This window comes from Scyliorhinus canicula, unplaced genomic scaffold (assembly GCF_902713615.1).
Source record: "Scyliorhinus canicula unplaced genomic scaffold, sScyCan1.1, whole genome shotgun sequence".
Lineage (NCBI taxonomy): Eukaryota > Metazoa > Chordata > Chondrichthyes > Carcharhiniformes > Scyliorhinidae > Scyliorhinus > Scyliorhinus canicula.
In genome coordinates, this window is record NW_024055499.1 from 2,427,869 (window position 1) to 2,441,456 (window position 13,588).

Genomic DNA, 13,588 nt, shown 5'->3' on the forward strand with positions numbered 1-13,588 from the left:
TGGAGAGGGGAGGATCTCGGCAATCTACCAAGTGATGCAGGAAGGGGAGGAGGCCTCGGTGGAAGAGCTGAAAGATGTGGGAGGAGGAGCTGGGAGAGGAGATTGACGAGGGGACGTGGGCGGATGCTTTGGGGAGGTTAGATTCCTCCTCTTGCGCACGGCTTGGTCTAATCCAACTAAAGGTGCTGCATAGGGCGCATATGACTGGGACCAGGCTGAGCCGGTTCTTTGGGGGAGAGGACAGGTGTGGCAGGTGTTTGGGGAGCCCAGCAAACCACACCCACATGTTCTCGGCATGTTCTGCATTGGAGGGCTTTTGGAGGGGTGTTGCGGGGACGTTGTCAAGGGTGGTTGGCTCCAGGGTGGAGCCGGGCTGCGGGCTTGCAATTTTCGGGGTAGCATTGGAGCCGGGAACGCAGGAGGTGAAAGAGGCCGGTATTCTGGCCTTTGCGCCCCTGGTAGCCCGGCGCAGGATTCTTTTACAGTGGAAGGATGTGAAGCCCCCAAGCGCGGAATCCTGGATCAACGACATGGCCGGGTTCATCAAAATGGTTACTGTTTTTCTTTGTTTTGTTGGTTAAAATTTGAATAAAAATTACTTTTTTTTTTTTTTTTGAAGTTTTTTATTTAACACAAATTTGTAACAGTTACAAAGCGAAAAATGGCCCTGTGCAAAGAGCCTTAACATAGTGAAAACGAACAGTGGGAAAGAATAAACATGTTAATAAATGTTGAAACCAAAAATCCTTCCATACGGCACTTTCCCTGCCAGCTCTGTTTACCCATGCCACACGTGTTCCACTACACTAAGCTAACGTGGCCCTAACCCTCTTCTCCCCCCCCGCCCCCCCCCCCCCCCCCCCCCCCCCCGGCCTGGTCTCCCCTACTCCCCCAGGCCTGGCCTGCCAGGTCAGCCCTGCGCTTGGCCCTAGCTCGCCCCGCCCCCCCTCCGATCTCCCTGGTGCCCCCTGACCTACGCTAGTCACACTGACCCGTAAAAATTACTTTTAAAAACAAAAAATAATTGGGGAGACAAGCACATCAGTGCAAATTACTCTGTTTTATGTTTAGTGATCCCTCCGCCTACTCACTGTCACATCACAATAACGTCCCTGGATCCCAAGACTAAGAGAGACACTCTGGGAGGAATGCAGAGCTGGGAATAGTCCATGGAGTAACTCAAGGTGTCAGAACTGAAATAACCCGGAGTTAGAAAGGAGAAAAGTTCCCAAAATGCAGCAGTCTGTATCAGAACATCAATTAATCTCCTCTTATCCTGAAGAAATGAAGGTCTCGACTGTGTGCATGAAACAATATTAGTTCACTTGACATTTATCCAGAGGATTTTCAACCCCAACCCAGTAATAGGGATTATTATCAGAAAAGTTCCCAAAATGCAGCAGTCTGTATCAGAACATCAGTTAATCTCCTCTTATCCTGAAGAAATGAAGGTCCCGACTGTGTGTCTGAAACAATATTAGTTCACTTGACATTTATCCAGAGGATTTTTCAACCCAACCCAGTAATAGGGATTATTATCAGAAATAAACTCCCAACAATCAGAATGCTGAAGGTTCAGTCCGGGATGTGATTAACAGCAGCAATAACTGCAGAATCCAACCCCTGCGGTCTCCCCTTGCTGTGGCTGCGTTGGTGTACAAGCAGGTGGAATGAGCGAGTATATCTCTTCCCACACTCGGAGCAAGTGAACGGCCTCTCCCCAGTGTGAATCCGCTGGTGACTCAGTAAGTAGGCTGCGCAAACGAATCCCTTCCCACATTCGGAGCAAATGAAGGGTTTATCCACAGTGTGAGTGCGTTCGTGTGTCAGCAGGTGGAATGAGCGAGTGAATCTCTTCCCACACTCCGAGCAGGTGAACGGCCTCTCCCCAGTGTGAACCCGCTGGTGTGTCAGTAAATTAGATCTACAAGTGAATCCATTTCCACAGTCAGAGCAGATAAATGGTTTATCCCCAGTGTGAACTTGCTGGTGTGTCAGCAGATGGGATGACTGAGTGAATCCCTTCCCACACTTGGAGCAGGTAAATGGTTTATCCCCGGTGTGAACCCGCTGGTGTGCCAGCAGGTGGAATGAGCGAGTGAATCCCTTCCCACAGTCAGAGCAGGAGAATGGCCTCTCCCCAGTGTGAATCCGCTGGTGACTCAGTAAGTAGGCTGTACAAACGAATCCCTTCCCACATTCGGAGCAAATGAAGGGTTTATCCACAGTGTGAGTGCGCTGGTGTGTCAGCAGGTTGGATGAGACACTGAATCCCTTCCCACACTTTAAGCAGGTGAACGGTTTCTCCCCAGTGTGAACCCGCTGGTGCATCACCAGGTGGGATGAGCAAGTGAATCCCTTCCCACAGTCAGTGCAGGTGAACGGCCTCTCCCCAGTGTGAATCTGCTGGTGTCTCAGCAGAACATTTGTGAATTTAAAACTCTTCCCACATTCAGAGCATTGGAAAGGTTTCTTATCCGAGTGAACAAGTTGGTGTGATCTGAGGCTGGTTAAAGAAATGAATCCTTTTCCACATAAGGAGCAGGTGAATGGCCTCTCCCCAGTGTGAACTCGCTGGTGTTTCTGGAGGCTGGAAGACTGAGTGAACCCCTTCCCACACACAGAGCAGGTGAATGGTCTCTCCCCGGTGTGAGTGTGTTCATGTTCAATGAGTGTCTGTGATCGTTTAAACAGCTTCCCACAGTGAGAGCAGCTGAACTGCCCCTCAGTGCGAACAACCTGGTGCTTGACCAGGTCCTCTGAGCTTTTAGAGTTGTTATCACAGTCTGACTGGTTAAACAGCCCCTCATCAATGTGAACTTGCTGGTGGGTCCGCAGGTGGGATGACTGAATGAATCCCTTCCCACACGTGGAGCAGGTGAACGGCTTCTCTCCAGTGTGACTGCGTCGATGCATTTCCAGCAGGGATGGGTAATTGAATCCCTTCCCACAGTCCCCACATTTCCACGGTTTTTCCATGGTGTTCATGTCCTTGTCTCTCCAGGTTGGATGATCAGTTGAAGCTTCGTCCACACACAGAACACGTGTACGGTTTCTTTCCGCTGTGAATGGGGTGATGTTTTTTCAGGCTGTGTAACTGGTTAAAGCTCTTTCCACAGTCAGTTCACTGGATGACTCTCACTCGGGTGTGTGTGGGTCTCGGGGCTTTTCCAGTCACACTGATGTTTGAAATCTTTTCCCACGGACAGAACAGACAAACATTTCTCCTTCCACATTCAAAGACCGATGATATTCAGGTCCTGATGAATTGAGTGACTCTGTCAGATCTCAATGTGATGTTTGGTTTGAGTTTCCCATCTGCAAATCAACGTCCTCTTGTACCTTGTAAAAGACATTGACAGTGTCAGGATTACCATTAGTACAGGATAGGAATTCCAAACAGACAATTTCAGTTTCTATGGATTTTTTCTCTCTCGTTTCCTAAACTTGTGCTTCTCAACTAAACCAGAAAGTTGGGCAGCACAGTGGCGCAGTGGGTGAGCCCTGCTGCCTCACGGCACCAAGGTCCCAGGTTCGATCCCAGCTCTGGGTCACTGTCCATGTGGAGTTTGCACATTCTCTCCTTGTTTGCGTGGGTTTTGTGCCCACAACCCAAAGATGTGCAGGGTAGCTGGATTGGCCACGCTAAATTGCCCCTTAATTGGAAAAAATGAATTGGGTACACTAAATTTATTTAAAAATCTAAACCAGAATGTTGTTTCCAGTGTTTATGAGACATTCTGCACCCTAAGGTATCCACCAGTGTGGAAGGTCTCAAGTGTTCTGGCAGACACCACACGCTCCCTTTCCAGGACCATCCGGGCACAGAAAAGGGGCCGACAGCCAGAGTTACCCCTGCCACTCTGTAAATTGCTGTTTTAACCAGGCCCAAGAGCAGGTCCAGGAGCAGATCCTCTGACTTACCCAGTCCCCTCCACACTAGGCAGACAGGGATTAGGAGTGTGGGGTCGAAGTGCAAACAAAGTGGAGAAGTAGTTCCTTCAGGTGACTATACGGAGATTCTAACCTCTCACTGAATATAAATATATGGCCCAAAGACTCCTGGAGGCCCCGTACATCAGAGTTGTTTAAAAACTTGTTGCCCATTGTTAAACATGCCGGACAATAGGACCCGGTGATAACTGAAACCCTGAAGCTCCGCCTACTCACTGTGACGTCATGCGGCGCATGCGCTCTATGCTGACCTAAAATGATGACCTTTAACCGGAATCTGGTTGTGGGGAAAAAAGACTCGGAGCTGGAAACGCGGGACCTGCAGAGTCTCATTCGGGGTTTGAGGCTCTCACCAGTTCTTTAGAAACCCTCCCTATCCAGATCCGGCTCCATCGCTCCTTCAAAGTTTCCGAATCCTTCCCTGATGCAGAGACGACAAAACAACACCACCCCCCCTTGACCATTACTCACAGTGCGCGTGCTCCCATACTGGGCGCTACTGCGCATGCTCCCATACTGATGGTCCTCTGGTGTCAATAGGGGACATTCACTACTGGGGGGAGTGCTGGGTAAATACACCAACATCGAATACCCTAATTAGAGACTCGTGATTTTTTCCTGCGATGTGGATATTGGGGGAGAATCGAGAAATTAATAAAACTAGGAACCAGGTTATACAGAAATCCATGTCCACAGACCCTTCATGGGCATCACAAGTGTTCACAGTGCAGGTTCGATTCCCCGCTGGGTCACTGTCTGTGCGGAGTTTGCGCGTTCTCCCTGTATCTGCGTGGGTTTCCTCCGGGTGCTCCGTTTCCTCCCACAGTCCAAAGTCGTGCAGGTTAGGTGGATTGGCCATGATAAACTGCCCTTAGTGACCAAAAAGGTTGGGAGAGGTTATTGGGTTACAGTAATAGGGGGGAAGTGAGGGCTTAAGTGAGTCAGTGCAGACTCGATGGGCTGAATGGCCTCCTATGGTTATCCATCAGAAAGATGAAGTAGGAATTGAGGGAGAATTTCAAATTCCCAAACGTTTTCCAAGACAGCAGCTCCAGTCAAATGTAAACTCAGAGGGTGGGGTGACTGAGTTAAGTATTTGAGTTAAATATTTCAGTGAAGCATTTTGGTGCCACAGTGGTTAGCATTGTTGCCTCACAGTGGTTAGCATTGTTGCCTCAGAGTGGTTAGCATTGTTGCCTCACAGTGGTTAGCATTGTTGCCTCACAGTGGTGAGCATTGTTGTCTCACACAGGTTGGCATTGTTGCCTCACAGTGGTTAGCATTCTTGCCTCACAGTGGTTGGCATTCTTGCCTCACAGTGGTTAGTATTCTTGTCTCACAGTGATTAGCACTGTTGCCTCACAGTGCCAGAGACTCAAATTCAATTCCGGCCTTGGTTGACTGTGTGGAGATCACACTTTCTCCCCATGTCTGTGTGTTTTTCCTCTGGGTGCTCCGGTTTGCTCCCACAGTCCAAAGATGTGCAGGTTAGGTGGATTGGCAATGCTAAATTGCCCCTTAATATCCACAGATGTTGGGTGGTACAGTGCTTAGCACTGTTGCCTCACAGCAGTAGAGACTCGAGTTCAATTCTGGCCTTAGGTGACTGTGTGGAGATCGCACTTTCTCTCTGTGTCTGCGTGGGTTTCCTCTGGGTTCTCCGGTTTTCTCCCACCAATGCAGGTTCGGTGGATTCGCTATGCTAAATTGCCCCTTAGTGTCCTGCCTTCTCCCCATTATCCCTGAACCCTTATTAATCAAGAAATCCACTTTTCGGGTGATATGGTGGCCCAGTGGCTTCACGGTGCCAAGGACTCAGGTTTGATCCTGGCCCCAGGTTACTGTCCATGTGGAGTTTGCACATTCTCCCAGTGTCTGCGCGGGTTTCACCCCCACAACCCATCTTTGTGCAGGGGTGGTGGATTGGTCATGCTAAATTTCCCCTTAATTGGAGAACATTAGGAAAAAGAGATATCCTCTTATTAATCAAGAACACCAGTTTTGTGCTTGAGGTGCTGTTACCTACAGGGCTACAGTTCTTTCCGAGAACACGAGAACCAGGAGTAGGCAATTTAGCCTCTCGAGAGGGCTCTCCCATTCAATACGATCATGGCTGATCTTATCATGGCCTCATCTCCGCTGTCCTCCCTTTCACCATAACCCGTCAATCCATCTCCACTGTCCTCCCTTCCACCATAACCCGTCAATCCATCTCCACTGTCCTCCCTTCCACCATAACCCGTCAATCCATCTCCACTGTCCCTCCCTTTCACCATAGCCCGTCAATCCATCTCCACTGTCCTGCCCTTTCACCATAACCCGTCAATCCATCTCCACTGTCCTCCCTTCCACCATAACCCGTCAATCCATCTCCACTGTCCCTCCCTTTCACCATAACCCGTCAATCCATCTCCACTGTCCTGCCCTTTCTCCATAACCCGTCAATCCATCGCCACTGTCCTCCCTTTCACCATAGCCCGTCAATCCATCTCCACTGTCCTGCCCTTTCACCATAACCCGTCAATCCATCCCCACTGTCCTCCCTTTCACCATAACCCGTCAATCCATCTCCACCGTCCTGCCTGTTCACCATAACCTGTCAATCCATCTCCACTGTCCTCCCTTTCACCATAACCCTTCAATCCATCTCCACTGTCCTCCCTTTCACCATAACCTGTCCATCCATCTCCACTGTCCTGCCCTTTCACCATAACCCGTCAATCCATCTCCACTGTCTTCCCTTTCACCATAACCCGTCAATCCATCTCCACTGTCCTCCCTTTCACCATAGCCCTTCAATCCATCTCCACTGTCCTCCCTTTCACCATAACCCGTCAATCCATCTCCACTGTCCTGCCCTTTCACCATAACCCGTCCATCCATCTCCACTGTCCTCCCTTTCACCATAACCTGTCAATCCATCTCCACTGTCCTCCCTTTCACCATAACCCGTCAATCCATCTCCACTGTCCTGCCCTTTCACCATAACATGTAAATCCATCTCCACTGTCCTGCACTTTCACCATAACCCGTCTATCCATTACTAATTAAAAATTTGGAGGGCCACACGATGGCGCAGTGGTTAGCACTGCTGCTTCACTGCGCCGAGGACCTGGGTTTAGTCCCAGCCCAGGGTCACTGTCCATGTGGAGTTTGCACATTCTCCCCATCTCTGTGTGGGTCTCACCCTCACAACCCAAAACTGTGCAGGGTAGGTGGACTGGTCATGGTAAATTGCCCCTTAATTGGGAATTTAAAAAAAAATCTGTCCACCTCCTCCTTAAATTTATTGACTGTCCCAGCACCCACCACACTCTTCAGTAGCGAAGTCCACAGATTTATGACGACCCTTTGAGAAGTAGTTTCTCCTCATTTGGGCAGCACGGTAGCATTGTGGATAGCACAATTGCTTCACAGCTCCAGGGTCCCAGGTTCGATTCTGGCTTGGGTCACTGTCTGTGCGGAGTCTGAACATCCTCCCCGTGTGTACGTGGGTTTCCTCCAGGTGCTCCGGTTTCCCCCTACAGTCCAAAGACGTGCAGGTTAGGTGGATTGGACATGATAAGTTTCCCTTACAGTCCAAAATTGTCCTTAGTGTTGGGTGGGTTACTGGGTTATGGGGATAGGGTGGAGGTCCTTAGGTAGGGTGCTCTCTCCAGGAGCCGGTGCAGACTCGATGGGCCGAATGGCCTCCTTCTGCAATGTAAATTCCATCTCTATTCTATCTCTATTTGAAATTTGCTATCCCTATCTTGAGACAATGACCTCTCGTTCTACAATGCCCCACAAGAGGAAGCATCCGCTCCACGTCTAATTTATCCATACCTTTTATCAGGTACCTGCTGCTATTGTCTCTTTTGATGGTGGAGGTCATGGGTTTGGAAGGTGCTAAGGAGCCTTGGTGAATTACTATAGGGCAACTTGTAGACAGTACACATGGCTGTCATTGTTCGTCAATTGTGGAGGGATTGAATATTTGTGGATGGGGTGCCAATCAAATGGGCTTGTTTGTCCTGGATGGTGTGGCCTTGCGGAGCCAGGAGGTGAATTACTCACCGCAGGATTCCTCGCCTCTGAGCTGCTCTGGTAGCCACAGTATTTATATATTTGTATTGTTTTATTCATTTACAGGATATGGATGTCGCTAGTTGGGCCAGCATTTATTGCCCATCCCGAGTTGGCCTTCAGAAGATGGTGGTGAGTTGCCTTCTTCAACCTCTAGTCCAGTTCAGTTTCTGTTCAATGGTAACCCCAAGGATGTTGATAGTATGGGACTCAATGACGGTAATGCCTTTAAATGTTTAGGGGTGATCATAAGTTCCTCTCTTGTTGGAGATGGTCATTGCCTGGCAATTGCGTAGCATGAATGTTCCTTGCCACTTGTCAGCTCAAGCCCGGATATTGCCCAGGTTGCTGCATTTGGACATGAACTGCTTCAGTGTCTGAGGAGTCGTGAGTGGTGCCGTAACATCCCCACTTCTGACCTTATGATGGAAGGAGGTCATTCATGAAGCAGCTGAAGATGGTTAGACCTTGGACAGGACCCCGAGGAGCCCCTGCAGTGATGTCCTGAAGCTGAGATGATTGATCTCCAACAACCATCTTTCTTTGTGCCAGGTGTGACTCCAACCAGCGGACAGTTTACCCGATTCCCATTGACAGCAATTTTGCTGGGACTCCCTGATGCCACACTTGGTCAAATACTGCCGTGGTATCAATAAGTCACTCTCAGATCACATCTGGAGTTGAGCTCTTTTGTCTATGTTTGAACCAAGGACATAATGAGATCAGGAGCTGAGTGACCCTGCCAGAACGCAACCTGGCATCAATGAGCAGGTTATTGCTGAGCACGTGCCACTTGATAGCACTGTTGATGATCCCTCCATCACTTTACTGATGATTGAGAGAAGACTGATGAGGCAGTAATGGGCTGGGTTTGACCTGCTCTTTTATACAGGACATACCTGGGTAATTTCCCACACTGCTGGGTAATCAGTAATTTACTAAGATTCACGATTACTTCCTTTCATTTGTACACCATGTCTACATTAATTAACCAAGGACCCTATTAAACAGCTTCATCAACTCCCCTTGTCATAATAAATCAATTTTGTACATTTACCCCCTGGTATTATTGATGCTACACTCTGTTTAAAATTGCACCATTTATATACAGCCTCTCCTCAATCTTCCTTCCAAAATCTACCATTGACTGTGCCTTGGGGTCAATAACAGTCACTCTCAGATCTTTCTCTTTTTACAACTGATTTCAAGCTGTAGATTTTGCTCCAAAGATGACATTGGGATTGATATTCAAAGTTAACTATTTTACTGCAGAAACAGCTTCAGCTGGGAGTCTGAATGAAGAGGAAAGATCCCTGACAGCAGATTTCCCAGGTTCACTGCAGACCCGACAGCTCAATCAGCTCCACTCTCAGCTCAGGAGAGCTCAGCAGCTCCACACACTGTCCACAGGGGAAAGCTCCTGGTCCAGTGGGACCAACATTCATGTTTTAACTGACACCATCAATAATACTGTTGATTGTGATCATTCTGGTGGCTTTAGTTTGTTATCTACAGTTTATAATCAAGAAATTAGGAAAACAAGCTCACAGCTTAGAAATAACTGGGTTAGTCAGAAATCAGTTGTGAGCAGTCAATAAGGATATTCCCTTCTCCAGGTAAGACATCATTGTCCAATAGTGTTATAAAATCTTAAAAATGTATTGTGAAGAAAGATTCCTGACTTGACAAACACAGGACAGTGATGGTCTGTTATCTCTGCCAAGGACATGTCTCCAGCACAGAACCTGAATCAAGATAAACTTGACCATTTGGGGAGGATCTCAGGACCCATATGTAAAGCAGACACCTGGGTAAAGGTTAAACAGGATGTCCGAGCAAGAAATGAGCCAGAATGAAAAGCCACACCGAGCTCCTCAGAAAACGATCACAGGACACAACCGACAGAATACCCTTCGTCGTCCAGTACTTCCCTGGAGTGGAGAAACTACGACATCTCCTTCGGAGCATTCAACATGTCAACGATGACGAAGAACATCACGGCAAGGCCATCCCCACGCCCCCACTACTTGCCTTCAAACAACTGCCTAACCTCAAACAGACCATTGTTCGCAGCAAAAAGCCTTCAGGAGAACAGTGACACCACACAACCTGCCACGGCAATGTCTGCAAGACACGCCGGATCATCAACATGGATACCACCATTATGCGCGAGAACACCACCCACCAGGTACACAGTACATGCTCATGCAACTCGGCCAACGCCATCTACCTCATACGCTGCAGGAAAAGATGTCCTGAAGCGTGTTACATTGGCGAGACATGCAGACGCTGCAACAACGGATGAACAGACATCATGTGACAATCGCCAGGCAGGAATGTTCCCTTCCAGTCGGGGAATACTTCAGCAGTTAAGGACATTCAGCCTCTGATCTTTGGGTAAACGCTCTCCCAGGCGGCCTTCAAGACACACAACGCAGAATCAGGTAACCAAGTTCCGCACGCACGAGGAAGGGCTCAACCAGGACTTCGGGTTCACGTCACATTACGTGTGACCCCCCACAATACTGCCCGGATTTGCAGAATCTTATTAACTGTCCAGGCTTGAGACAATTGACACCTTGAATCATCAAATTTACAGTGCAGAAGGAGGCCATTCGGCCCAACAAGTCTGCACCGGCTCTTGGAAAGAGCATCCTACCCAAGCCCCCACCTCCACTCCAGCCCCATAACCCAGCAACCCCACCAAACCTTTTTTGGGTACTAATGGCAATTTAGCATGGCCAATCCACCTAATCTTTGGACTGTGGGAGGAAATCTGAGTGTACGGAGGAAACCCACACACACATGGGGAGAATGTGGAGACTCCACACAGTGACCCAAGCCAGGAATCGAACCCAGGACCTTGGAGCAGTGAAGCCACTATGCTAACCACTGTGCTACTGTGCTGCCCCAATTACCTGTGATTATCCCTCTTTACCCTCAATTACCTGTGATTATCCCTCTTTACCCTCGATTACCTGTGATTATCCCTCATTCCAGTCACATTGTTTGTACCTGTAAAGACTCGCAGTCCAACCATTCTTCACATTCCAATCTGTAATTACCTCGCAATTGTGACTCTGCCGATATATACTGTGGAGTTGCCGGTGTTGGACTGGGGTGAGCACAGTAAGAAGTCTGACAACACCAGGTTAAAGTCCAACAGGTTTGTTTCGAATCACTAGCTTTCGGAGCCCAACTCCTTCCTATATATCCTGTGTTTGTGAACCTGCCTCCACTGATGAAGGAGCAGTGCTCTGAAAGCTTGTGATTTCAAATAAACCTGATGTTGTGAGACTTCTTAAAGTGCCCGGAGAACCACTCTCCCGGCTATTCGTCTCGAAGAAGCTTCAGAGCCTCATGAGAATTCATGGATCATATAATCTACAGTGCAGGAAGAAATCATTCGGCCCATCGAGTCTGCACCGTCCCTTGGGAAGAGCACCCTTGGAAAGCCCACACCTCCACCCCATCCGCGTAACTCGGTAACCACACCTAACCTTTTTGGACACCAAGGACAATTTAGCATGGCCAATCCACCTAACGTACGCATCTTTGGATACGGCAGGAAACCAAAGCACCCGGAGTAAACCCACGCAGACACGGGAGGATGTGCGGACTCCGCATATACAGTCCCCCAAGCGGGAATCAAACCTGGGACTCTGGCGCTGAGAAGCAACTGTATTAACAACGGTGCTACCGTGGAACCCAGTAATGATTTGTTTCTAAAAATGCTTCACTCCAAATAAAGGAACAGCTCAACATAAAACAGGCCTGCAGTATATTAGGGCTGGTTTAGCACACTGGGCTAAATCGCTCGCTTTTAAAGCAGACCAAGGCAGGCCAGAAGCATGGTTCAATTCCCCGTACCAGCCTCCCCGAACAGGCGCCGGAATGTGGCGACTAGGGCCTTTTCACAGTAACTTCATTAAAGCCTACTCGTGATAATAAGCGATTTTCATTTCATTTTCATATTCAGATTGTAGTACACATTCCATTTTCATAATTACAGCTTCAACTTGATCTGTACCTAATTTCTGTGTACGTGTCATTGAGTGTGACAGAGACGAGAGACTTGAGATGTTCAAACGTCCGGGGAAACAGTGTGATAGTAAATAACTTTCTTTCCTTATAAAAATCACCAGAAAGCCTGCTTCTGAAATAGAACATAGAACAGTACAGCACAGTACAGGCCCTTCAGCCCACAATGTTGTGCTGACCATTTATCCTAATCAAAGATCACCCTAACCTACACCCTTTCAATTTACTGCTGTCCATGTGCCTGTCTAAGAGTTGCTTAAATGTCCCTAATGACTCTGACTCCACCACCTCTGCTGGCAGTGCATTCCACGCACCCACCACTCTTTCTGTAAATAACCTACCTCTGACATCTCCCCTATACCTTCCTCCAATCACCTTAAAATTATGTCCCCTTGTGACAGCCATTTCCTGGGGAAAGGTCACTCTATCCATGCCTCTCATCACCTTATACACCTCGATCAAGTCACCTCTCTTCCTTCTTCGCTCCAGTGAGAAAAGCCCAAGCTCCCTCAACCTTTCTTCATAATACATGTCCTCCATTCCATGCAGCATCCTGGTAAATCTCCTCTGTACCCTCTCCAAAGCATCCACATCCTTCTTATAATGAGGCGACCAGAACTGGAGACAATATTCCAAGTGTGGTCTAACTAGGGTTTTATAAAGCTGCAGCTCTAAAACTCAATCCCCCTGTTAACGAAAGCCAACATGCCATACGCCTTCTTAACAACCCTATCAAACTGTGTGGCAACTTTGAGGGATCTGATCTGTGTACGTGGACCCCAAGATCCCTCTGTTCCTCCATACTTCCAAGAATCCTGCCTTGAACCCTGTATTCAGCATTCATATTCGACCTTCCAAAATGTATCACTTCACATTAATCAAGGTTGAACTCGAGCTGCCACTTCTCAGCCCAGCTCTGCATCCTGTCAATGTCCTGTTGTAACCTACAACTACCTTCAACACTATCTTCAACACTATCTACAACTCCCCCAACCTTTGTGTCATCGGCAAACTTACTAACCCACCCTTCCACTTCCTCATCCAAGTCATTTATAAAAACCACAAGCAGCAGAGGTCCGAAAACAGATCCCTGCGGGACACCGCTGCTCACCGACCTCCAGGCGGAATACTTTCCATCCACTACCACTCACCGTCTTCTTTCGGCCAGCCAATTCTGTATCCACACATCCAAATTTCCCTGTATCCCATGCCCCCTAACTTTCTGAATGAGCCTACCATGGGGAGCCTACCATCCCGTAACAGCCTCCCCGGACAGGCGTCGGAATGTGGCGACTAGGGGCTTTTCACAGTAACTTCACTGAAGCCTACTCGTGACAATAAGTGATTTTCATTTCATTTTTCATTTCAAATGCCTTAGTGAAATCCATCCACTGCCCAACCTTCATCAATGTGTCGCGTCACATTTTCAAAGAATTCACTGAGGCTTGGGAGGCATGACCTGCCCCTCACAAAGCCATAATAACTATCTTTAATCAAACTATGTTTTTCTAAATAATCATAAATCCTA

General features: G+C 48.2%; 1 protein-coding gene across 1 annotated transcript in view; it reads right to left on the bottom strand.

The window, feature by feature from the left end:
• Positions 1–1,011: 1,011 nt before the first annotated feature.
• The window catches only part of LOC119960407 (zinc finger protein 2-like), a 77,517-nt gene continuing 64,940 nt past the window's right edge, over positions 1,012–13,588 (bottom strand). Inside the window, exon 4 of the mRNA XM_038788118.1 lies at positions 1,012–3,062. Within this exon, the coding sequence (XP_038644046.1) occupies positions 1,576–3,062 (1,487 nt within the window). The 3' untranslated portion in view covers positions 1,012–1,575. The remainder of the gene's footprint in view (positions 3,063–13,588) is intronic.